The sequence below is a fragment of the Lonchura striata genome, chromosome 8, assembly GCF_050655825.1.
Source record: "Lonchura striata isolate lonStrDom1 chromosome 8, ASM5065582v1, whole genome shotgun sequence".
NCBI lineage: Eukaryota > Metazoa > Chordata > Aves > Passeriformes > Estrildidae > Lonchura > Lonchura striata.
In genome coordinates this window covers 28,541,186-28,566,023 of record NC_140710.1, presented here as the reverse complement: position 1 = coordinate 28,566,023, position 24,838 = coordinate 28,541,186, and the positions used below count along the sequence as shown (strand labels likewise).

At 57.6% G+C, this 24,838-nt stretch overlaps 2 protein-coding genes and 1 pseudogene across 10 annotated transcripts in view; 2 read left to right on the top strand and 1 right to left on the bottom strand.

Annotated features, from left to right (window-relative positions):
- The window catches only part of LOC146766799 (uncharacterized), a 115,636-nt pseudogene extending 109,076 nt beyond the window's left edge, over nt 1–6,560 (top strand). The window contains exon 10 of the transcript XR_014956845.1: nt 1,067–6,560. The product of XR_014956845.1 is annotated as an uncharacterized LOC146766799 (transcript). The remainder of the gene's footprint in view (nt 1–1,066) is intronic.
- On the bottom strand, nt 6,343–19,395 carry BRINP2 (BMP/retinoic acid inducible neural specific 2). 3 transcript variants are annotated; one of them, XM_021545867.3, is made up of 8 exons: nt 19,258–19,395; nt 12,379–12,743; nt 10,330–10,520; nt 9,986–10,176; nt 9,576–9,681; nt 9,013–9,249; nt 8,605–8,827; nt 6,343–8,290 (listed from the first exon to the last, which is right to left on the bottom strand). In XM_021545867.3, exons 2-8 carry the CDS (start codon nt 12,675–12,677, stop codon nt 7,174–7,176), a joined length of 2,364 nt encoding a protein of 787 aa, XP_021401542.3. In that variant the 5' UTR covers nt 12,678–12,743; nt 19,258–19,395; the 3' UTR covers nt 6,343–7,173. The 3 variants fall into 3 exon arrangements, with proteins under 3 accessions (XP_021401542.3, XP_077641418.2, XP_077641417.2); XM_077785292.2 differs by having other exon boundaries at nt 12,394–12,743; XM_077785291.2 differs by lacking the exon at nt 19,258–19,395 and having other exon boundaries at nt 12,379–19,010.
- A 2,750-nt stretch (nt 19,396–22,145) lies between these two features.
- The window catches only part of ASTN1 (astrotactin 1), a 68,423-nt gene continuing 65,730 nt past the window's right edge, over nt 22,146–24,838 (top strand). For 4 of the 6 annotated variants that reach the window (XR_014957121.1, XR_014957123.1, XR_014957122.1 and 1 more), the window contains exon 1: nt 22,147–22,488. Coding sequence is in view for 3 of the 6 variants with exons in the window: in XM_021545973.4 (XP_021401648.1) it covers nt 22,206–22,488 (283 nt within the window). In the remaining 3 variants the exon portion in view is untranslated. Of the gene's footprint in view, nt 22,489–24,838 lie in introns of all 6 variants that reach the window. The other 2 variants (XM_021545972.3, XM_085586659.1) reach the window with 2 other exon arrangements.

The following is a 24,838-nucleotide window of genomic DNA, read 5'->3' as shown; positions in this document are numbered from 1 at the left end:
CCAATTTCTGCCCCCCAGTGTGCCTGGAACCCTCTGGCAATCATGCCCAAAGCTCACCTCTGGCTATGCCCCCTGGATCCCTGTGCCCACCTCTGCTGTTGCTCAGGCAACAACCTCTGGGTTGGATGCAGGGCTGTATTTCCCTCTCTTTCCAGGGTGCTGCTGCTGGGGAAGCAGCCCAGACACAAAAAGCCAGGGGCAGTGCTTGTGTGCATCCCTCTGGGCATGCTGGGGGGAATTATTCCATCACAGGGAGCTTCAGAAATGCAATATTTTATTAGAAGCCCATTAAACTGTTCAATCAGGTGATTAGGAGAGGGGAGATGATGCAAATTGAAGCAGGGTGGGGGTGGACTTCCACCTGAGCAGGGAAGTGGATTTGCACCTGAGCAGGGAGAGCTGTGGCTGGAGGGCTGGGGTCAGTTCTGCAAGGCCAAGATAAGGAAAGAATAAAGCTGAGAGACTTGAAGGGGGTGAGGGTGGGATGAGGGGCTGCAGTATTTTGGCAGAGCTATTGGAGAGTGCCCTGGGGTGGAAATGGTAGAAATGATCCACCCCAACCTCAGCCCATGGAGGACTGTGTGGACATGCCTATCCCGTGGAAGGCAGCATCCTGCCTTCATTTGGATGGGAAGCACCAGGTACAGGATAAATCAAGGGTGTTACAAACCTTTGGGTCCCTCTAGAAAGGAACAACACAGGGACAAAGCATGTGGGGAACCTTTGTCCAGCAAGGGCAGGAGAGGAGCCAGATGGGAGGTGCAGGATCTACTGCTCCATACATGAATTTTTCCCATTATTCTGCTGATCAGCAAAAGCAGGAGACAGTTTAATCCAACAGGAGAGTTGGATTTAAGATTAAAGAAATAATACTTTATTTTTTTCCTCTTCTTCTGTAACTGTGTTGGAGTGTGACAGGGTGGGGAGCTCTTGGCAGCTGGCATATTAAATGTTTTTCCACATGGTCTCTTGATTATTAATGGATTTTAGTACTTGACAAAGCAGAAATTAGGAGATAAAAGCTATTAGAAACTAATTTGGGTAATGACTTATTCTGTTCCCCCAGGAGCCTTTCTGAGAGTGTTGCTCCCAACACCACTGCCAAGTCTCAGGAGAGAAGGAATCCCTTTTCAGCAGTTCCGTGGCCTTTGGAAGAGCCCCCTGATCTATGGCCAATGAGGAGGTGACTTGAATGGAGCCAGCCTGAAACAACACTCTTCTCCCAGCAGCCTCCTGGGATTTATAGGATTTCACATCCCTGGACACTGTTTGGAGTGGTTTATGTGCCACATTTTTTTACTGTTATGTTGGTGAAACAACCATGGAAACTAGCTTGGGAAAACAAGGTGGGAGATAAATCCTCGTGGCGTGGGCTCTCCCAGCGATAAAATGGGCTACAGGTGGAGAAATAGGCCCTTGAGACCCTTTATTTCCTTCAGTTCCCATCTTCCTGAGTGGATCAATACCTCCAGGAGCAAGGGAAGGGTGAGGAACCATTGTAGGGAATCACTTGAAGGGAGATGCTGGAAGGTGGTAGCTGATGTAGCGACCACTGCTGATTTTTGAGGCAGATGGGCCGGGAGGGTTTGCGTATCCCAGGAGGGTTTGTGTACAGACAAGAGGATGCCTGTAGGCTGAGAGAGCACTTTTTAAAATAGTGTGACTGATTTTTCTCCTTCTTTCTCCCCATCCAGTCAGTCTCCACTCCTGGCATATGCAGTAGGAGCCAAAGGTCTGTCTGGCAGATTTTTTTTGGGATTTTATTCCGCCCTACAGGAAAATGCCTCCAAATTTCATCCCGTCATCCCACCAAATTTTGCCCATCTCAAGCCTTGGTCCAGGAGCACAGCCTGAGGTGGCAGCACTGTCCTGGGGACAGCTCTGGGGGTCCCAGGGGAGCTGTGTCCCAGCAGGGCTCAGGGGCTGTGGGTGAGGAAAATCCTGCAGCCAGGCTCCTGCTGTGTCCTGGCTCCAGCAGGGCTGCCTCACATGGGCTCTGGTGACACCCCAGGGCAGGGCACTCATATTCAATGGATTTTATTTGATATTGCTGCTGGCGGCAGCAGCTCCCAGCCAATAGCTCAGGGAGGAGAAAGCAATTTGCCATCGTCATCCCTGCTCCTCTGCAAATTTTTCTACTTGCAGAACAGGGTGGAGTGAAAAGACTTTATTTGATGGTGTCTGAAGAGGTCTCCAGGTTCTCCTGAAGAGCTGGGAGTGGCTGAGGGCACTCAGGGAGGCCAAGGGCTGGGGCAGGCAGTGGGGTTGGGTGGGTGAGGTTATGATTTTTGATCTTTGCTTAAGGAGGAGTTGGTGGGGAGGGAAGAAGGGAGCTGAGGAACTGGGACTGGGCCTTCCTGAGGTCCCCACCAGCTGGAGTCATGCCAGGTTCTCACTGAGCTCCTAGTGGGGACACAGGAGGGTGGCTGGGACATCTCCTGCATGCCTGGGCTTGCAGAAACCTCCCTCTTGCCTGCTCTGTGCTGATTCTCCTGCCTCCTTCAGAGACTGTGGCAGGAGGCTGAGGAGAAGGAAGAGGGAGAAAGAAGCTGAAGTTACCACCATTTCAGGAGATTGTTAATTTTCCCCTCATTCTCCTTTAGAAGTGGCCATTTACCACAGACCCTGTAAATCCTCTGCAGAGAGAAAACACCAGGGAGCAGGGCATGGGGGGATAAGAGCCCTCGATGGCTTTGAAAGAGATGGCAGAGAGGAAAAACAGCCCAGCATCGGTGAAGGGGGGAACAGACTGAAAGAGAAAGAAGCTGAAAATGTGCTGAAGCAGCTGATGACAGCCCAAACAGCAGGAGAAGGCTCCTGCCTGCCAATTAACGAGGCTCTGGTGCTAATTTGCCACCTTGACTGCACTTCTGAGCTTGTCAGGAGAAGGGGGAGGAAAAACAAAAGGATGAGGCTAAGAAGAGCCGGCGAGGTTTTGGGTTGCCTCTTGGCTATGCAGATGTCGCTGGGCTTCAGAGAGGCGAGGGAAGCAGGGGGGGCTGGTGGCAAACCCCACCAACCACAAGCCTGGCCTCTGAGGAGAACGATGCCAACTTTCCATGGCTTTGCATTGGCACAGCAGCTCTAGGCCACGGTGCTGCCCAGCTTAGGGGTGCCAACTTCCCAGGATCACATCCCACCATCTGCTGGGTTAGCTGGGAGAGGGAGAGCTGATCCCATGTGTGCCCAGGAGCATCTCTGGTACCTGGGGCGAAACGGAGTTATGAGGAAGGAGCCAGAGGAGCCCTCTGCTGGGGCAGAGGGCCACGGGCAGCTTGGCATCTCCTGCCTCCCCCAGAGGGCACAGAGCAGATCTGCTGGCAGCTGCCTGCTGGTTCTGTGTGGCTAGCAGAGCTGGGGGAGCTCTGGGCAAAATGCTGTGTGAAGTTCCTGCCGAGCCAAACCTCTGATTCCCTCTTCTTGCCCAGACCCAGAGACCACGGGGATGGATTAAAAGCAACATCTGCACCAGTGTGCTGTTTGCATGCAAAGCAGAAGAGCTGCTGCCAGGGAAGCGTGTTACCTGGAACCCTCCCAGCCCTCCCTCCTCCCCTGGGATGTTTGAATTCCTATTCCACGTTCTCCTCCCAGGCTGACACAGCGTTGGCTGGGAGCCACAAGGGGTAAACTGAGGCAGGCTGGAGCAAGAATGCAGACTTGGTCTCACAGCCTCTCTCCATGCTGGCTCTTCATGGCAAAGCTGTTCTTGCTGTTTGGGCCCAGCCTGATGCAGAGATGCCCTTGGGCCAGGGGTGAAGGCACCACCTCATGGCACACAGGGCTGGGGGCTCAGCCAGTGCTGCAGGAAAAGGGTGAAGGCAGGAGGGGGAGAAGGGTGCAGCTTACACAGGTGGAGCTGTGGCTGTTTGTGCAGGTGCAGCCCATCACTGCCTGTCTCGGGGTGGGAGATGGAGTTAGGACAGCCCCAGCCTGGGGGCCATGAGCTCTCTCTGCCCCGGGAGGGCTGTGCAGGTAACCCCATCCTGCTCCCTGGGCTGGGGGTGAAACATCCTGGCCTTTCCCTGGCCTCCTGTCCCCTGGCAGAGCTACTAAACAAACTTGTCTGGAGGGAACCAGAGTGTCTGCAGTCAGGTAAGTGAAGAGCTCAGCTTGTTATTTAAAGGCCATTTTCTGGCTTCCATACTGCAGAGGATCTCATATAAACACAGAGCCTAGAAAGGGACAGCCCCAAGCACATCAATTGTGAAAACCTAATGGGTTTGATGCTGAATTCCTGGTTCAGGCTGGCACGCTGGCTATTTCCATCCTGAGGCCAGATCCTGCTGGTGCTGTGCAGCTGCAGCTCTCCTGCCAGCCCTGCTGCCATCAGCACTGTTCTGTGCAGGGGAAAGCACTGCAAGGCAATCAAATTCTGACCTCCAGTTATTAACCTCATCCTTTTAATCACCTCCACTGAGAGCCTTAATTGCTGAGCAGGGATGGGAGGACCTGGCTGCTTCCACCTGAGATTCCCACGCAGCCTGGCAGTCCCCTCCCAGGGCATGCTGCTGCTGCTGCTCTTCCTTTAACTCACACACATCCCCAAAAAGGTGGAAATGGTTCTCTCCCAAAATACAGCAATTTAGGAGCCAAATCTAAGGAACCAACTCTGCCTCTCTGAGTTAAAGAGGGGGTGCAGCCCCATGGTGTTGGGGGTGGGTGACCAAGGCCTTGTCTGCCTGTCCCAATGGGAAGTGCTTTGTGCTGAGACAGGGCTCTGCCAGCTGCCAGCCTTGGAATGCCATGCACAGCCTCATTCCTAATGGGAATTGCCAATTTAGGCCAAACTTGGTGCTTTTGGGCAATAGATTATGGATATTGATGGGGACTGTGTGCAGCCCCAGGAGCAACTGCTGAGGATGCAAAGAGCTGATGGCTCATCCTTCCAGCTGCCTGCCTCCCCCTACTCCCCTGCTTTTTATTTTTTGCATCAATTTAAAAGTAAATGGCCTTCATCCACCTCCCTCCTCACACATGGGACTGTTAAGGCATCACCTGGCTCTATTTGGAGCCTACACAAAACCAGAGAAGTCCGGGCTCCATCCCTTGATGGGTACCTTGAGGTGCTGCCAGCCATCCCAACAACTCTTGCATTCATGTTCAGGTGGGTTAAGGATGTGGGACTGGTTCAGGACACCAAAAAACAGGTTAGGAAATGCTCTCTCTAGAGGAGAGTTGAGGAATGTTAGCCTGACACATGGCTCACATGATGATGGGGAGAACCCTAGAATGGTTTGGGTTAGAAGACACCTTAAAGCTCATCTTGTTCTAACCTTCCAGTAGACCAAAGCCTCATCCAACCTGGCCTTGGACACTGCCAGGGACGGGGCAGGCACAGCTGCTCTGGACAACCAAGAAGTGATGGAATATGTACAGCAGAAGCTAAAATATCTTCTCTAGCTGGGAATCCTCCTGGCAGCCCTGCCTGCTCAGGAGCACTGCTGGCCTTCATGCCTATGCCCTCCCCATCCCCAGGCTGACGTCTGCCAGCTTTGCCTGGGGAGCCCAGAAGATGGCTTTGATTTTTCATTTCCTCCTGGTGTGTTTAATTGCCTGATATTTTTTTCCCTTTAGGACTGGGAGACAGAGAGGAGAGGTGGGCAAAGGAAGACAGATGTGTGGAAAACAGAAGTCTAGGTGACAGATTGAGGGCTGCTATAACCACAATAGCCAGCCTGATGGATTGATAGATTAGACAGGGAATATAAATAGCAAGTATGGTTTATCTATCCCCATTTTATTTTCCTCTTGTCTGTCTCTTTATCTCTCCTGGTGTTATTTTCCTACTGCTTATCTCTTTATCTGCCCAGCCTGAGGATGGAGGAGAGGTGGGTGACAGAAGCAGGATGGATGAGTTTGGGTTTCCACCGCCTTTGCAGCATCCAAGCAGACAAGTTTTGCCAGCTGTGGAGGATCAGAAAGCAGCCTCAGATCTGCACACTGATACACTTTTCCCACCCCTCTCCCTTCCCTGCACCATCCCCTCTGTCTGCACGCCCTCCCTGGGGGATTCCTGTGGTCAGAGGGTCGGGCTCCTTCCTCTCTCTGCCTCATCCTTGGCCAAGGAATGAGGGCAGGCACTGGAGCAGTGAGCTCTGCTTGTCTGGGTACCCGGCATTCCCATCTGACAGCCGAGCAGCTCCACTGCTTGGTATTCCTGTCAGGCACCCAGCACAGCAGCGGCAGCAGCACCGGGAAGGAGGGAGGGAGGGGAGCCACACAGCACGGGAAAAGCCAGGGCTAGGGATGACAGTAACTGTTCTGTTCTTTTCTTTTCTTTTTTTTTTTAATCTCAGTTGGTTTTGGTTGCTCTTTTGCTCAAAAAAGGCATTTTTTAAAAAATATATTAAACAGATACATTTTACTAAGATGTCTCTTGGCTGGAGCCACTGACAAGAAATGACACTCCTCAAATGAATAGGCTTAAAAAAACCTGTCTCAAACAAACCAAATAAATAAATACATAAATAAAACATTTTCTTTTTCTTTCTTTTGCATTAGGGTTTTTTTGTTTTGTTGGTTTTTTTGTTTTGTAGGGAACTGTGGCCCAGAGGTCTCTGCCGGTGTCGGTGACAGGTCCTTCCCAGGCAAGGGGTGAGACGGTGCCTTGACACCGCAGCAGACACGAGGTGCTCGTGGAGAGACCCCAGGAGAGACCTGCTGGGTCTCCAGGGCCTGTGCTGTGGACCCCCAGCAGCACCGTGTGCGGGGGTACGGCTGCAGGATGGATCATGGGGGATGCAAAGGTGCCAGTAGAAACCTCTTAAAAAGATTACAAAAGTTGGGGTGGCGAGGAGGCTGCCCCTGGGGGATCCTCACGGTGGGTTAAGCACCTGCTCTGGCGGGACCAGCAGCTGCCTCTGGCCACGCCACACTCCCCTGGGCCATTGGCACACCTCCCCAGCCACCTCCGTGGTGGCCACAGTGGCATTGTCCCCACACTCGGAGCCGGTCTGCGCTGCATGAGCCGTCCCTCCTCCTCAGTCCCACTGGCATCCTCCATCCGCTGGAGCCCTGTGTCTCTTTGGCCAGTTGCTGGGTGTACCATGGAAGCACGCAGTTGGCACTAAGGTAAGGCCTTGATTTAAATGTTTAGGGTGGTCCTTTCTCTCTCCTCCCCAGGAAGTCCTTCCTCCCGGCCCGCTGGCGCCGAGGTCCGAGCGCTCCCGGCCGTTAGCTGCACAGCTTGCCCGTCTCCTGCTCCAGCGTGTTGGGCAGCCTGGCGCTGAAGGCTCTCAGGGAGGACTGGATCCTCGCCACCTCGTTGTTGGCCAGCTTGAGCCGGTGCCGGAGCAAGCAAGTGAAGAGGTCGAGGCGGATTTTGCCAGGGGGCGAGAGCCTGTTCACCCTGTCCCTGATCTCCAGCAGCTGGAGCATGGCTGAGTCCTGGGAGCCCTGGGTGTAGGGGTAGTCCAGCTGGAGGATCAGGTCACGGATAGCGTCCGGCTCAAAGGGCAGGCTGTAGCCAAAGACTTGCAAGCTGTTGATTTTCATGTAGCCCAGGTTCTTGGAGGGATCTGACATCTCCAAGGGCTCATAGTAGATTGTCTCGTTGGAGCTGTCATCCAGAGACTTGATGCGGCTCCGCAAGTAGACGTGGACCGTTTCAAAGAAGGTCTTCCACTTGTTGCCCAAGGTGATTGTCCAGTTTTGGCACTGGGCAGAGGCATCTACGGTAGTCCTTTCCCAGTCTGGGAAGCTGCCCTCATTGACAGGCATGAACCAGCTCTCTGAGTGGCTTCCCCCAAAGGGGTTAACATAGATGGCCATGACGGGCTCCAGGGTGCTGTTCTTGGTGAGGCAGATCTGCAGAGAGAGGGCCAGCATGACGTGAACCAGCCCTGGCTTGTACTTGTTGCTCTTCAGGGTCAAGAGCATGCGCTTCCTCCAGGAGGGGTCAAACCAGCTGCCCAGGCGCATGTCGTTGCTGATGAAGATGGAGTGCACCTCGATGCGGCTGTCCCGTTTCTGCAGCAGGTACTTGAGCTCCAAGTCCTGCAGGTCGGTCTCCAGCCCCAGGTAGTGCTCCAGTGAGTCGGCCACCTCAGGGCGGCAGAAGCCCTGGGCGAGCACGTAGCCGTGGTTGCAGGTCCCGCAGCGGGTGCTGTTGTCCTGGTCACAGCTGGCACAGGCTGGCCCCTCGCCCAAGGCACACGGTATGGACCCCTGGCAGGAGGGCTGCTCGGAGGGACAGGTACAGCTGTGGCTTTCTTCCAGGAAGGTCCCAGGCACGGTGGTCTCGCTGCAGTACAGGAGCGACTGTGCGCGGCTCCACCAGTAAGGGAGGGACCTGGTGCAGAGGAAACACAGAACAGAGGCTTAGATGGCACCTTTTGGGATGCGACTGACCTTCCCTAAGGATGGAAGAGCTGCCCACCTCGTGTTTGTTTTCTGCTCTGCTGGTGGCCCCCCATGAACCAAGCCCCATTTTTCACCTTCAGGTTTGGACCTGATCTCTCAGGGCCACAGCCACTCCTGCTGCCTGCTCATCCCCTCCTAGGTGGGAGCTTCTCCAGCTGCAGCCCCAGGGAGGCAGCCCCTGGCTGTGAGCCACCCTTGGGGCACGGGGCAGTGTCCCCAGCAGGGTCTGCCATGGCACCCTACCTCTCCTTCGGCAGCTTGAAGCGAGGCTGGCGGAGGCAGCGCTTGCTGAGGTTGAAGAGGCGCCGGATGAGTCGGTAGGTCTTCCTGGAGAGCAGCTTCAGGCTGGTGCCCAGCTGTTGGTAGCGATGCTGGACATCCAGATCCATGGTCCAGAAGTGGGAGATGGCCGTCCTGTTCAGGAAACGGTCCGTGGGGAGTCTTTTCACCAGGGCCTGAAACTCCTCTGTGGGAAGAAGGAGACGGCGTCAGCGGACTCTGGAGAGCAGGCAGGGAAGGTGGAGCTGAAAGCAACCACCCTCCACCCGAGCTCTGAGCTCTTCATGCTGAGAAGACCACCCTGGAGAGCCAGCACCAGCCTGGGCTGCTCGAAGGGGAAGGAGATGCTTGGTGGGGTGTCCCCAGGCTCACCCGACTCCTCGAACTGGCTGTGGTGGCTCTCCCAGGCTCGGCCGAGCTGGGCCAGGCTGCTCTCCAGCGCCTGCACGTCGGCCTCGGGGCAGTTGCAGCGGGGGAAGGCGGGCTGGCACTGGCAGCGGCAGTCGCTCCGGCGGCACAGCAGCTCCCCGGCGGAGCCGCAGGCGATGTAGCTGAGGGCGGCCGCCACGAACCGCTCCCGCAGGTAGGAGGGCAGCACCGTCTGCAGCCCTAGAGCAGCGGGGCAGGCACGGAGCCCCTCAGACACCGGCCGGGCGAGAGGAGGGCACGAACCTCCCCCTCCCCGGGCTCCCACCCTCGCGCGATTGTCATATCAATTTGCTGTGGAGCCGCTTGTCTGGGCTCCGCATCGATCTCGGCTCCTCTTGGCAGACGAGCAACAACCTCATCCTGCCCAGCTTTCATTAGTTTCCTCCCCTCTCCTCCCCAGCCCCGAAATTAGAAGCAGCATCTCATGCCAGCATCCTCCCCGTGCACCCACAAGCATCCCATGGCAGCACTCGTCCGCCCTCACATCCCCACGAGCCCAGCCCTACCTTGGAGCTGCACTTTGTTCTCAGGGCTCTGCACCAGGACAGAGCTCACCGAGTCCAGGTTGTCATAGTTGCTGCAGCCGAGCGGCCCTGTCCGTGTTTCTGTCACCTAAGGTGGGCACACGGAGGTGGTCAGGGATACAGGAGGGGACACAGGGTGAGACACTGAGAGTGCTGCAGATAATCCCGGACCCGCTGGCCAAGCCCCACTCCTCATAGCAGGGCGGTGGTCGGAGAGGAGAACTAATTATCTGCTAATTAGCTCGTTGACAGGCGGCAGCCCGCTGAAAAATGTGCCTTTATTAGCGTACCCAATTTCCCATAAATAACGGGAACGCGTCAACTTTCCCCGCTCTCTGCTGGCTGGGTGATGCTGTTCTAGGTCCCCGCAGGTGCTGGCCCCCCTCGCCCACCTTGATGGCGGCCGTGGCGATCTGGATGTGGTGCAGGCGGCGCAGGGTGCTCTCCCGGTCGATGAAGTAGGAGGCTGCCAGCTGGTGCAGGGTCTCCAGCGACACCCCCGAGCTGTTCCCAGCCCCCGCCGCGGGCTCTGCCCTCCGGCTCAGCTTGCGCTTGTCCACGAAAATGGTCAGCGACTCCTCTCCTGGGGGGACATGCGAGACTTTCGGAAGGCTGCCGGGCTCCCCCCCGTTCCCTTTCTTGGGCACGTTCCTCCTGCAGCGCTTCTTTCCCCGCTCTCCCTCCCTGGCACAGTCCTTGTGCCAGGGGCTGAGCAGGGCTGAGCGCCCGGACTCACCTCCCAGCGTGGCAGCCAGCAGGAAATGTGTCCCGTACTTCTTGATGAGGCTGTCGGTGATCTGCTGCGGGCTGGGCCGGCGCCCCAGCAGTCGGATGTTGCGGATGAATTCGGGGGCCAGGGGAAGCGGAAGGCTGAAGAAATCTTTCCTCTCCAAGGCCAAATTATTCACCTTCCAACGGGCAAACTCTCTGTGGGACGAGAGCAGCAGTGGGGAGAGGGCGTGAAGTGGGTCTGGCCGTGGCACATGCATTCTCTCCTTTATGTCCCCAATTTCCAGCTCAGGACAGGTAGAAAACTCTGGTTAGAATCACCCTGACCTCCCCACTGGAAGTGAAGGACCTGCTGCCAGCTATGGATCCAGCCAGGACAAAAGCACTGTCCCTCCCTAAGCCATTGATGGTGATAAAGAGCTACAAGCAGCAGAGATGCCTGATATTGATTAATCCAGCACCTCCGGAAGGCATTAATCACAGCCCAGGGCAGGGCTGGACCCTCTTCCAGCCCCTTGGGCTGGCTGCATCTCATCCCTCCTCCAGCCCTATGCCTATGGGTCCAAGTGAAAATCCAGCATCTGGGGGTATCATGGTTTTAAATATCAGCAGCATTTTGTGGGCAGCTGGAGCTGTTGGGATGTGGTGGGTCCCCTCAGAGCCCCAGATGCTGTGAATGTGCCACCCGGCCTGTCACTGCCTCCAAAACCCCACAGCCTCATAAACACCTGGCAGCAAATTTCAGCCTAATCTTTGGCATTTTGCTCTAATTAGAACCAGGCAGTGCCTTTCAGACAGTTTTACCAGGGCTGGCTGGGAAAAGAGGGAGAGGGAGGGAGAAGGGGGGAGCAGTGGATGGGTGCAAAGCAGCAGCTGCTGGGCTTGGCAGATGACAAGCTGCCTCCCACCATGACTTTTGGGCCCAGAAGATGGGATGCAGGGGTCAGTAGCAGAGCTGAGGATGAGACAGGGAGGATGCTGCTTCTCCCCTTGCACACACACTTTCCCTCAGGGCTGAGGTGCCAATTCCCACTTCCATCCCCGAGGCAAACAAGCCCCGAAGGCTGATGGCAGGTTCTCTGCCTCTGGGGAGGTGTGAGCCAGCTGCTGTCCCTCTGGCTGCTCCTTCCTGTCCCACCACCGTCACCAGCAGCATCCCTGGAGGACGCAGGTCCCTTGGCGTGGCAGCCTCAACACACAGAAAGAGGAGAGGAGCTCCCTGGGGGTGCTGGGCTGCATAACAGGGCTGCAATCCTGGTGCCCACGTCAGCACTCCCAAGAGGCTGTGGTCAGGCTTTGCCTCGCTGTTGGAAGCCCCCAGGGCTCAGCACCAGTGGGGAGTGGAAGGGAAAACTGGGGCTGATACCTCATTAGCCAGAGGTAGCAGCCCCAGTTAGGTCCAGGAGGCGGTGGAATAGAGTGGGTTTCCCACAGAGGCTGTCACGGGGTGGTCCTTTGCTGTGGTGAGTGGACCCCACTGCTGCCAAACCTGGTTCTCTGCTGGCAAGAAACCCCCTCCAGCCTCAGCCTCCATGTATGTAGCACCCCATAGCAGTCCATGGGCTGATGGCACTGGGGACATGCCATGGGGTCAGTCAGGGTGGCTTTTCTCGAGCCCCAGCAGAACCCCAGCCCCAGAGGACTGCCACTCTAGGCAGTAATTTGGCACAGAGACATCTTTGTGCACAGAAAAAGGACAAAAGAGCATCTTTGTCCAAAGGGCCTGGAAGGTGGACACCACGTGCACATTGCCCCTTCTGCTGTCCCCAGTTTCCATCTCAGGGCAGGAGATGGGTAGGTGGAGGATGTCCAAAGGGACCGGAGTACACATGAAACCCATCCAGCCCAGTGGGCTCTGTGCCTCCTGCCATAAGGGCCGATTCCATCTCAACCTCTGCACCAAATCCCTCCCACCTTAGGGCAAATCCTGCCTGGAGCCCAGCCTGGCCACACATGAGCATCCTGGGTGGGGGGGCTGCTATTACATTCCCTGGAAAAACAGCATCTCGCATCCACCCAGCCACGTCCCAATGGACAGCCTCCCACGGCCTCTCACCTGTAGATCCTGTACCTGGTGGTGAAACCCTGCCGGTAGCGCTCCACGAAGTCCACGTACTCCTGAGCTCGGTAGAAGGGCCCGCGGTCGGTGAGGAGCCAGTCCAGGGGTGGGCGGGCGGAGGGAGAGGAGGATGAGGATGAGGAGGAGGAGGAGGGGGTCGCAGGGGCTGCATGGCCCTGGGGCACGCTGCCCGCCCCCCCGGCCGCTCCCCAGCGGCAGCAGGCGCTCAGGGCCAGCAGCGCCAGCGGGAGCATCGGCGGGGCCCCGTCAGCGCGGGGCAGCTCCTGCCGCCCCATCCTGCTGCTGCCCGGCCGGCTCCTTCATTCTCTCACCCCGCCGCAATCCTCCGGGACAGCCCCGTCCTGCACGGAAAACACAAACCAGGAGCAAGCTCTGGCGTGCTGACACGGGAAAGCTGCGCTCCGTCAGGCACGGAGATCAGAGTTTATGGTGTTGGAGGTGCTGCTGAAGCTCATTGAATTCCTGCTGATGGATGTTTGAGGCATTTTTGCCTTTTTCTTTATGTTTTTCTCTGCTGTGCATCAGCCTGTTGAGCCCAGCTTGCTGCTGTGGGGTGCCCTGCACCCTGCATTGTGGGGATGCATGTCATGAGCATGTGAAGCACATTTCAGGTAGAGCTAAAAATTATAATCAAGGGGAACTGGAAAAATGAGCTTCTCCAGGTATGGACTGGATCATGTGTGGTTGATGGATGGATGGATGGACGGATGGATGGATGGATGTCCACTCCCAGGCTGGCTAGGCTGATGGAAGAAGTGTTTTGAGTGCAAAGTAAAGATGGAGCTTTTCTGGCAGCAGCAACCACAACGCCAGAGCCTGAATTTGCCAATGAAAGTGATCTGCAAGGTTGGGCCAAGGCCAGGTGTGCTGTGAGACAACAAGAGCTGTTTGCCTCAAACCAGGGACCCCATTGCTGCAGTACTGCCACAGAAGATGGTTTTTGCTCCAGGAAGGCAGCTGGAGCCCAAATGCCCATCCCTGCTGAGCACACACCAACCCTGCATTCTCCCAAACAGGGCTATGCTGGATGAATCATCATGCTTGAACATGTAATAATACGGGTTTTTTTCAATTTTTTTCTCCCTCTCTTCTATTTTTAAAACCTTAAGGGTGCCCTTTGATTACACTTTCTCAGCTTCTCGCTCAGCCCTCGAGGCTGGGGCCCTGTGAATTTTAAACAAAAGCTGAGACTTTCGCATCAGCAGGCTGGGGTGCCAGGGCAGGAGCAGCAGGCAGGGTTTTTGCTCCCCCACACTCTTTTTCACGTGTCACCCTGGTTTCTCCCAGCCTGGCAGGCAGCCACATGACAGCCCAGTCACTGCCTCCTGCCCCTGGCACGTGGAGTCCCCCACGCCTCGGTGTGACCAAATCCTGGCCCAAACCTGTCCCATTGCCAGGCTGGTTTCCTCACTCTGTGCCTCAAGTGTTGGAGAGGGCCTCTGTCACCCCCAAAAGGTGGCAGGACCCGATGGTAGGGGCTCACAGAGCTGCTTGTGTGCTGCCATGTGTGGGTGCTGGCTGAGCAGCCGAGGCATTTGGCTGCCCCTAATCCTCCCTGCCTGCAATCAAAGCTGGGCCGAGGGGAAGCAGGCAGATGGGGTGCAGAGTCTGCCTGAAGCAGACCTGCACTTTGCTCCCCTCCCCAGGACTATCTGCTGGTACAATTAAAAATTGATGTGGCCTGGGGACCAAAGGCATCCTCAAAGCTTGAGATTAAACCCTCCCAGGTCCATGCTGCCTGCAGCCACGGGTCCTGCTGCTGTGCTGACCCAGGAGCAGCTGCTGTGTCCAGGGGAGAATGGTGGGAGCCAGCGTCTGGCAGGAAACCTCATGGATGGTTTAGATACTGACCACAAGCTAAACCCTCGGTGATTTGATCCCTTTCCCCTTTCCCACACAGCAAGGAGGAAAGCAACACTCTGATCTCAGCTGAGAAGCCAAGGGAGGGAAAAGCATCCTTGAACGGCATCTTTCTAAACCCTGCCCATGGAAACACGCTGCTTGTAGCATTAAATATGGCTGTGACAGCAAAACACCTTGTTTAAATATCTGGTGCACCGGGACTCTGCCTGTTGCCTCACAAACAGGCTTGGCACACCCTCTCTCTTCATCCCCCATCATCATCCATGGGTTTTGAGTTGCTCCTGACCCACCTCCAGCTGAGGTGGGGCTGGGCAGGGGCTGCTCCCTGTTGTGTCCCTCTCCCCCCTCCCTCCACACAGATCTGTACCAGCTTGGGTTTTACAGGCAATGTTCAAAGGGATTTTAGGTGGTGAAAGGAGATGCTTTTCCACAAGTGCCTCATCCATCACCACTTCACACCACCACAGACTGGTAGGGATGGTTTTGCAGCACCCTCCCTGAGGCTTTCCTGGTCTAAATCAGGAGGACATGGGAGTATCCTTCCTTAGATTCAAAGCACATTTTTTGGGGGTGGGACACACCAGGCAGAGCACTGTCTTTTCCATCAAACCATCCTAGATGTTAAATGCTTCCACCACCACTAACCAGCCCCTTGCCATTGCCATTACCACCCTGGGGGGCATCTCCATGTGCCTTCACCAGGAGGGGCTTCCCACACTGTCCTTCCCCTCCAAATCCCCTCTCCCACCACAGCAAAGGCAGCAAACATCTGGCTCACCGTCATGGGGATGGATATTATGGATAAGCCCACTTTGGCCACTTTTCTCTTAGGCTGTGGTCCCTAGACCAGCTAGAAACCATCTCAGCCTGCTCTGACGCCTTCCCTGGGGAGCTCATTGTGAGATCTGAGAGCTGAGCATGGCATGTTTCCCTGTGGCTACTTCATGTTTTACCACAGAGCAATAAAAATAGGATTTGATATTTGCAGCACTTGGCCGGGGCAAACCGGTACAAAACCAGTGAAGATTCCCTCCTGGCATGAAGCAAAGTTTCCAGCCTTGCTAAGTGAGCTTTTATTCACACGTCCCTCTTATTTACACCGCGTGTGCCGGCACCTCCGAGGGAGGCTCCAGCTTGGGGACGGGTGGTGACGCACGCCAGCATCCTTGCCAACAGGAACTGGAATCCCAAGTCAGGCAGGAACGGGCAAGGAAGGCCGGTGTGGGGGCTGCACTGAGCTGTGCAGCAGCTTATCCCCACGGAGCAGCTTTCCTGCACCCCTGTCAGCTGGGATCGTTTATCTCCTCCTATCGACCAGGAGTTACAGAAAATAAATATGTGCAGATATTGCCAGAGTTCTGTATAGGCCTTATCCCTACAGCTGGGGGGAGGACTGGCTCTGATTTGAGGGGAAGGGGGGCTGCACTGCTGCTCTGTGGGGTTGGGGCAATGCTTTTTGGGGTGCACCTGTGCATGCTCACACCGGGATCCTCCTGGGATGCTGGGGAGAGTAAAGCTCTTTAAAAACAAGTAACCCCCTTGACCTTACTACTAGAGCTGGAAATAACTTTCTAATCACTTTTCCTTGATCCAAAAAAATGAAGATCTGATGAGAAGCATCTGACAACTCTTTTTTTCTTCTTCCTTTTGATTTAGGGTTTTGCATCACAAAAGTTGGAAAACTTCCAACTTGCCAATTTTTTTTCTCCTCTTCCCCCTTCTATAAAAACCCCAAAGCAATGGAAGATGAGTACCAAAGCAAATATTTCTGGCAGATTTTCCTGCACAACCTCTTTCAGGGCCAAGTCCTCCTGAGCTTCTTGCAGCCCACTGTGTCCCCATGGCAAGAACCAGGGAGGAACACCCCGGTGCTCCTCCAGTGATGGCTGATGCACGGCCCACACTGTCACACCTCGTGAGCTCCGTCTTACAAAGAGCTTGTGGCAATTTCTAGAGACACCTCCCACCCTGGGGATGGCAGTGGGGTCACTTCTGCAGTGGTGCCCTCATCCAAAATGGCTTGAAAAGCTGAGGGAAGCATGTGAGATGGGGATGGGGGTGCTCAGGTGGGTTGCAAAAGCCTCCCTCTGCTGCCCTTGGAGCAGACAGCAACAGCAGCAACACCCTCAGCATAACCTCAGAGTTATGCAGAGGTCCTGCTCACTTCCATGCTGACGGCAGCTCCAGAGCCACGTGCTCCACCACTAATCAGCCTGGGTTCGATAATTAAGATGTTAGCTAATTGTTAGGGACATTAACATTGATTTGTGCCCTTTCATGATGCAGGAGCAGATCTCGAGATACAGAAACTGGGAAGCACGCACTGGGGAGAGGGGCAGTGGTATTTGCCAGGTGCTGTTGGGAAGCACAGGAAGATTCCAGACGGACTCTGTGCATGCTGAGCTGAAGCCCAGAGCCAAAGCAAACCCCACTGCCCATGGTGGGTACATGATACCTTTGGTGGGAGAGCTGTGGCATTGCTCAGTCACAGGGGCTGGTCCCTGGGGCACAGTGGGAGCAAAGGGGCACCTGTGCAGGAGCGATGGGGAGGGGGCTCCAGCTCCCTGGGGACACCTTTTAGTGGGAACAAACATCAAACCCAGCGACTGAGTCACCTTCTCATTAAGAATGGAAAAGCTTTATCAAATTAAGGCCACTTAAAAGAGCCTGGGCAAAGGCTAAGTGCAGTTTAGCTCCTGAAGTGGATTGACTCAGCTGAGCCGTGTCCATCTGTGAATTCACGCAGGCGCCCAGGCCACCTCTTGCTCTGCTGCTTGCACACCTCGGGACCAACAATCCTAAAGGGTTCAATTTGAGCAGGATGCTCCTATTGCTCCGGAGCCACCGGCCTCACCTGGGGCTTGTGAAACGCACCTGCCCTACAGCCAGCCCTGTCTCCTGTGCCCCGGCTGGACTGTGGCTTGCGGGGAGCTGCAGCGCCGGGCTGGCATCCGCAGGCTCCCGAGGAAGCGCCAGGGCCTCATTGATCTGCCGGGCTAATTAAGAGAGCGAAGCTGGCCCCGCCGGAGCGACAGCAGCGCGGTAATCGCTGGCAAAGCGGGCACGGCAGGGTGCTGGCAGCCACCTGGCAGCCGGCCTCGGCCACACGGCTCCGGGCGGCGAGCGTGGGGACAGCCACGCCGAGCCTCGCTGCTGAGGACACGGCCCTGGCTGTGAAAGGATTCTCGCTGGGCTCCCGCTGGCCACCCTCTGCAGCCCGGTCAGTCGCCAGAGCCGAGGGACTCCAAGCCACTGCCCTCCTGTCAGCTCACGAGACCAGCTGGAAAACCTGTAGGACTCGGTGACTTGGGTTCCTTTTATTAGCTTTTCTTCACATCCTCAAGAGCGAGGCACTTGAAGATGAGAGTAAAGGAAAATAACAGAAAATCCCAGGACTCAGGGAGCCCAGGATTTGCATAAGACATCAAATGAGTTGAAGCCTGGGCCGCTGTCAGGGGAGATGGCAGCTGCGTGCAGAGTCGCACCAGTGCCATGTGTTCTGCCCTCTGGCTTTGCACACCCGAGACTTTCACACCTACAGGCAAAAAGCCGCTTAAATAAAGCAAATAAATGTGCAAAATACAATTTCCCTCCCCCAGCACGGTGACGGCAACAGCAGCTCCGGCTTCCCCACCTTGCACTGAGCTCTTAGACTGAAGAATCCCTGCAGATGGATCTTTAGGACAAGGGAAGAGCAGACCTGCTCACGAGGAGATGGGGATAAAGAGCAACCCTGCGCACAAGGGGCCAGGGAAAGAGAGCAGCCCTGCAGCCTCCTCCCCGGGGAGGATGGCTCCTTCCTCCTGACAGATCTGCAAGCCCAGTACCATCCTCATGCAGGAGCTGGGGGCAGTGCAAGGCGAGGAACACCGCTCCCCTTCCCTGCCTTGCCTTCACACGAGTGACAAGTGTCACGGACAGGCAGCGATGCACAAGTGTAGCTCAACGTTAGCAGCGCAGGATAAATAATACGGTGGTGTTGGGCAGAGAGGGAGCTCTCCTCCGGGGTGGCAGAGTGGGGCCACTCCCCTCTCCAGCACCCTGCTGCTCCCCAGGTCTCCAAACTGTCACTGAACGGCCAAAAAAGGCAGCTCCGCTTCGGAAAAAGTGCAGGGGCCTCATCGCAGCGACTCCGGGCTGGCAGGGACCCTCCTGGCGGCTGACGAGAGGGGACACTGACATCTGCCGGCGGTCCCACCCGGCCCGCAGCGCCCAGGCTCAGCGCGCCGGCCCCGGGACCGCCGCCGCCGCTCCAGGGCAGCCGCACCGGGTCCCCGGGGAGGGACCGGGCATCGCCGCGCCGAGAGCTGATGCTCTCCAGCGCTTTAAGGACACGCAGGTTTGTTTCTCACTGGAAAGATGAGTGCTCAGGGAAGGGAAGGGAGCGGGGACCGCCAGGCTCCCGGAGCTGTGCCGGGTGAGCGCCCGAGGCGAGCAGACATCTCCCGACGGGTCACGCACCCACTGCTCGATCCGATGCTCCGGGCGGCGGAGCGGGGCCCTGCGGTGCGGGGAACGGGAGATTCCCCCACAGGCTATTGAATAATCGGGGTTCATCGGAGAAATGTGCGTTTTAATGTGCGGGGGCATCTCCCCCGGTCCCTGCGGGCGCGGGGTGTCTCACACCGGCATTTCACGCCGAGCAGCGCACTCAGCACACAGCAGCGGGTCCCAGCATCCCGGGCATCCCGTTTACCCCGCCGGCGCCCGGTCCCACCGGGCCGGCCGCAGCCGCCGTCACCGGCGGGCCCCGCTCCCCGCTCCGGTACCTGCCCCGACACCCGAGCGAGCCCGGGAGGCTGCGAAGCGAGCCCGGAGCGGGGACACAACTTGACCAAGGTCACTGAGCGAGCCGGCGTCGGCTCCCGGGATCTCCGCCCTTGCGGGGCCGCCGCTGGCCCGCAGCACTCCTTCCCCACCCCGTCACCGGGGCATCCCCACGCCGGCTCCAACCCCGCGCCCCAACTCCTGCCCGCGACCCCGCAGACTCACCCCAGGCTCCAAAGCAGCGCCGGCGGGGCACCGGCCGCCTGTCCCCGGCGTGTCGCTCCGGTGCGGCTCAGCGGCCCCGGGCGCTGCCCCGCCGCCGCCTGCGGGCCGCGCCATGTGCGGGCGGCCGGGCGGGCCCCGGCGGCGCCGCCATCCCGCGCTGCCCGCGCCCGCCGCGCTCCGCGGGGCCCGCGCCGCGCCCTCATATATGCACCGGCCCGGCCAATCAGAGCCGCCGCCGCCGGCCCCGCGCCTCCCCATTGGTGGGGCGGGGCGGGGCGGGGCGGGGCGCGCGGGCCCCGCTCCCGCCTCCCGACCCGGGGTGAGCGAGCGCCGGGATGTGCGGGATCGGGAATGGCGGGGCTGGAGCGACCCTGAGATCAGCCCGGGGTGTGCGGGATCGGGAATGGCGGGGCTGGAGCGACCCTGAGATCAGCCCGGGATGTGCGGGATCGGGAATGGCGGGGCTGGAGCGACCCTGGGGATCAGCCCGGGATGTGCGGGATCGGGAATGGCGGGGCTGGAGCGACCCTGAGATCAGCCCGGGATGTGCGGGATCGGGAATGGCGGGGCTGGAGCGACCCTGAGATCAGCCCGGGATGTGCGGGATCGGGAATGGCGGGGCTGGAGCGACCCTGAGATCAGCCCGGGATGTGCGGGATCGGGAATGGCGGGGCTGGAGCGACCCTGAGATCAGCCCGGGATGTGCGGGATCGGGAATGGCGGGGCTGGAGCGACCCTGAGATCAGCCCGGGATGTGCGGGATCGGGAATGGCGGGGCTGGAGCGACCCTGAGATCAGCCCGGGATGTGCGGGATCGGGAATGGCGGGGCTGGAGCGACCCTGAGATCAGCCCGGGGTGTGCGGGATCGGGAATGGCGGGGCTGGAGCAACCCTGGGGATCAGCCCGAGCCCCGGGATGTGCGGGATCGGGAATGGCGGGGCTGGAGCGACCCTGGGGATCAGCCCGGGATGTGCGGGATCGGGAATGGCGGGGCTGGAAGGGATTCTGGAGATTCAATGACCCCTTCTGCTAGACCAGGTTGCTCCAAGCCCCACAATCCTGGGCTCGAACACTTGCAGGGATCCACATTCCCAGGTTCTCTGGGCAACCTCAGGTGGAGGACACGTCAGTGACACCAGATTTGGTGTTCTCGGCTGTTTTTTTTTATGTGCTCTATTTATCCATCTGTGTTCTTCACACCTCCCACCAAACCCCTTCCTTGCTCCTCTTCGCACCTCCGGGGCATTCCAGGGGCACCACTCTGGGGGTGCATCCCTTTTCCAAACCTTGAAAGAACCTTGTTGGAGACACCCTCTAAATAATGCAAATCTCTTTTTATTTTTCAGAATGGAAAAAGCTCCTTTTAATGAGTTTGTATCACCTGGTGAAAGAAGATCAGTGAAAGAGCCTTGTGGGGGTCATCCAGCGGCATTTCCCTGTGCTCCCCAAAAGGAACACAAAAGGAGGCCCGCATCCTACAAAACATTGCTGCTCATTTTTCCTTATTTTTTCCTGATTTTCCTTCTCCAGTTTTCCCCATTTGATTTTTTTTTGTTTGCTTTCATTTTTTTTTCCTGATTTCTCCTGATCCTGAGCCTGTTGGTGCTGGAGAGAGACAGCACTGCTGAAACACACACCACTGCATCCCCACTGGTTTAGTTCAGTGCTTCTCTCTGGTTGTTGAAAATGGGTAATTTCTGGTCAGCATAGTTCTTCCTGCCCAAAGTGTCATGGAAGTTAAAAATTCAAGCTGTTAAAAAGACAGATCACTCTGAGGAAAAGCACCCACTGCTTGGGGTGTATGTGGTACAATGCTGTCTCCCCTCCATGCCCACTCTGGGGCATGTTAAGCTTCACAGCTGGCACACGTGAGGGAGGAGGAATTCAGGGAAACCCTCACAAGAAGACGTGGAGAGCTCTGTGAGAGAAAAAATACAAAAAATTCACAAGTATCTGCTGTGTGTGGTTTTCTTTGGAGGTGCCAGGAGGGATGGATGCTCCCATGAGGAGATGGTGAGGAGCTGTGGTGTGGGAGCTCTGCGATGCCTCCACGCCCTGTTCCAGAGCTGTCTGCTGCAGGAGAGTCCCACTGGGAAAACCACACCAGCAGCACACAGCCATGAACTCCTGCTGGGATCAGGACTGGGCATTGCCCCCACAGTGGAAGAAAAGAACATTTTCCATCAGAAGATTTTGGCTGCGGTGGGGACCACAGGTGTCTGCAGGAAGGTGTGGCTGTCAGACCAGCTGTCAGTGCTGCTTTGTGCTCACTTAAAGAGGGTGAAAATAAAAAGCATCCAGGTCTGGGAAAAAGATCCAAATCCAGCAGGTTTGGGGTTGCCTTACACTCTATATGTATATACATATATATATATATGTATGTATGTATACACACAATGATATATATTTCATGTGGGCTTGAGGGATTTGGAGGTCTGTGACTTCTTCTGGAGCTTTGGGGTCCATGACTTCTCCTGGGATTTATTTTGGAGGTCTGTGACTTCTCTTGGGACTTTGGGGTCCATGACTTCTCCTGGGATTTATTTTGGAGGTCTGTGACTTCTGGGATTTTGGAGGTCAGTGACCTCTTCTGGGGTTTTGGGTTCCATGATATCTCGTGGGGTTTTGGAAGTCTGGGATTTCCGAAGCCTGGGATTTTGGAGCTCTGCGATGTATCCTGCGCGGCGGGGGTGGTACCTGCGCGCTGCCCTCCGTGCAGAAGGAGGCCGCGCAGTCCCGCATCCCTCCCGCCACCGCGTCGCTCCGCGGTTCTCCCGCTTGCCCAGGGATGGGGAGGAAAACGGGGGGAGAGGAGGAAAGGAGAGGCGGGGGGCCGGAGAAGCCGAGCCGTGCCGAGCCGCGCCGCACGGGGAGGCGCCGGTGCGCGGTCCCCGCCCCTCGCCGCCGCCTCCCGCCCGGCGCCGGGAGCGCGGCGCGGGGCTCCAAGATGGCTTTGGCCGGGCTGTGCTCGCTGCTGGCCGGCTGCTGCCTGGCCGCGGGCAGCGGCCCCGCCGAGGCGGCGGCGGAGGCGGCGGCCAAGGAGCTGGAGTGCAAACTGAAGAGCATCACGGTGTCGGCGCTGCCCTTCCTGCGGGAGAACGACCTCAGCATCATGCACGGCCCCTCGGCCGCCGAGCCCAAGCTGCTCTTCTCGGTCCGCAACGATTTCCCCGGCGAGATGGTGGTGGTGGATGACCTGGAGAACACGGAGCTGCCCTACTTCGTGCTGGGTGAGCCTGCGGGAGCGCGGCGGGGCCGGGAGCATCCTCGGCGGCGCCGGGAGCATCCCCGGCGGCGCGGCTCCTCCCTGCCGCACCGGCGGGCGGGCGCCCTGCGGCGGCTCGGCCCCGGTACCCCCGGTGCAGCATCTCGGCCCCGGGGCCGCTCACCCCGGTGCAGCATCTCGGCCCCGGGGCCGGTACCCCCGGTGCAGCATCTCGGCCCCGGGGCCGGTACCCCCGGTGCAGCATCTCGGCCCCGGGGCCGCTCACCCCGGTGCAGCATCTCGGCCCCGGGGCCGGTACCCCCGGTGCAGCATCTCGGCCCCGGGGCCGGTACCCCCGGTGCAGCATCTCGGCCCCGGGGCCGCTCACCCCGGTGCAGCATCTCGGCCCCGGGGCCGCTCACCCCGGTGCGGGTTCACCCGGTGCAGCATCGCGGCTGGAGATGCTGCAGGCCCGCGGTGCTCGGTGCATGGCCAGGTTGTCATCCACGGGCTCGTCCCCGGCTCGATCAATGGCCACTGGCGGCTTGTGCTGGCAGGAGGCCACAGTCTGCTCGCAGCGTGCCCGGCTGGAGGTGAGGGTTTCTGCTTTTGTCTGCCCCTGAGCAGAGAGTCACCTTTGCTGCAGCCTGATGGAAAAATACTCCGCTGCTCAGTATATCCCATCCTGCCTGTGTGTGCTGCCTCCCATCCTTCTGCCCCCAGGTTTTAGGCTCTGGCCTATTCATGGTCTGGATGGTTCCACCTGCTCTTCATCCATTGGGTGGGGCTTATCTGCCCTTATCTCTTGGGCTACTTAAGCCCAAAAAAAGCAATTTGCTCCTTTGTTTATGCAGAGTGAGGCCTCCACCCCTTGTGTACAGGGACCCGCTTCCCTCCTCGCCACCTGGAACAAGTCCCTGAGATGTGTCATTTTTGGTGACATTGGTGCAGAATGACAGTTCCTTGCCCACACATAACATCCTACCCTTGGCAATTGCCACCATGCCTTTCCTAGCAGCCTCACAGTGGCTGTGTCACCTCCTGCAAGCCTTGTCCATCTGTTGCTTCTCTGGCTGCACCTTGGGTGTCCCATGAAGTTTTTAAAATGCCACCTTTGTTTGGTGGCGTTTTAAAATGTGGTAAAATACCAAAAACGTGGTAGTGATGTGTTGCTTGATGTGACATTGCCTCTCTGTACCACCCTTGTGTATAGTGGTGACCCCAGACTGGGCTTTTTTTCCCAGCAATTCATCACTTCCATGGCCTGTGGACCCCTCCATGTGGCAAGACCCCCCAGCTGTGGTTGCTGGGTGGGCTTGGGGCAGGCTCCCAGGAGAAAGGCAGAGGCAGCGGGGGGCTGCTGTGCCGTGGGGAGGGGGTGTGGGGACAGGCAGGGCTGTTTGGCTGCAGTCGGGGGCTGTGTGGGAGGGGCTGTGGCTCTCCCCTGTCTCCCGGTGCAAGCCCTGTGCTGCGGGATGCTGCGGGATGCTGCGGGATGCTGCGGCGAGCCCGGACAGCGTTGCTGTGGCAACAAGGCAGCAGCGCTGCGGATGCAGGGGGGATGCAGCCATGCTGCCAGCCCCCGCCACCTCCATGGCCCAAAGGCCACCTGAGTGCTCGTCCCCTGGCCCCCTCTGAGCCGATCCTGTGGAGCCAGACCCCGATGGGCCCCGGGAGCTCGGGGGCTGCCAGCAGGGAGCACCTGGGTGGGGATGAGGAGGAGGTTCCTGGGCATGAGCCCAGCCCATACTGGAGGGTTTTCCTCGGGGATTTTTCAAATCTGTGGGGTACCACATGCTGGGCAGTGCAGGAAAGGAGCTGCCTGCCATGGCAGCCCCCACTGCACTGATGATGCCTCCTTCTACTCTCTGCTGCCAGGCAAATACAAGGATGACAAGCCCTGTGCCAGTGCACCCTGATGTCCTGGTGCTGGCCAGGCTCTCTGGGGCATTGCTGCTTGGGACACTGATCCCCCAAAAACATGGCTGTTCATGGTGCTGTGCCAACCCCTAGCATGCAGGGTTTGGGTTGTGGAGACACAGAGGTGATCCCAGTTCAAGTCTTCTTGCCTGGAGTGCTGGGGCTGGGCTGGCAGGAGGAGGCACCTTGTGGGACCCCTGTTTTCCTTGGTGACTTCTGGGAATTGCCATGTTACCTCTCCCTGTGAGACAAGGGCTTGCCTTGAAGCTGGCATGGCCACTTTGCCATCTGCGGGTGTTACTGTTTTGTGCTGCTTTACCGTGTGGGGTTGTTGTTTTTATTATTATTATTTTTTTATTGTTATTGTTATTACTACTACTACTACCACCACTATTAGCCTGGACACTACTTTTGCATGGCAGAAGCTCTGAAATACACAGAAGTCTTGCAAGACC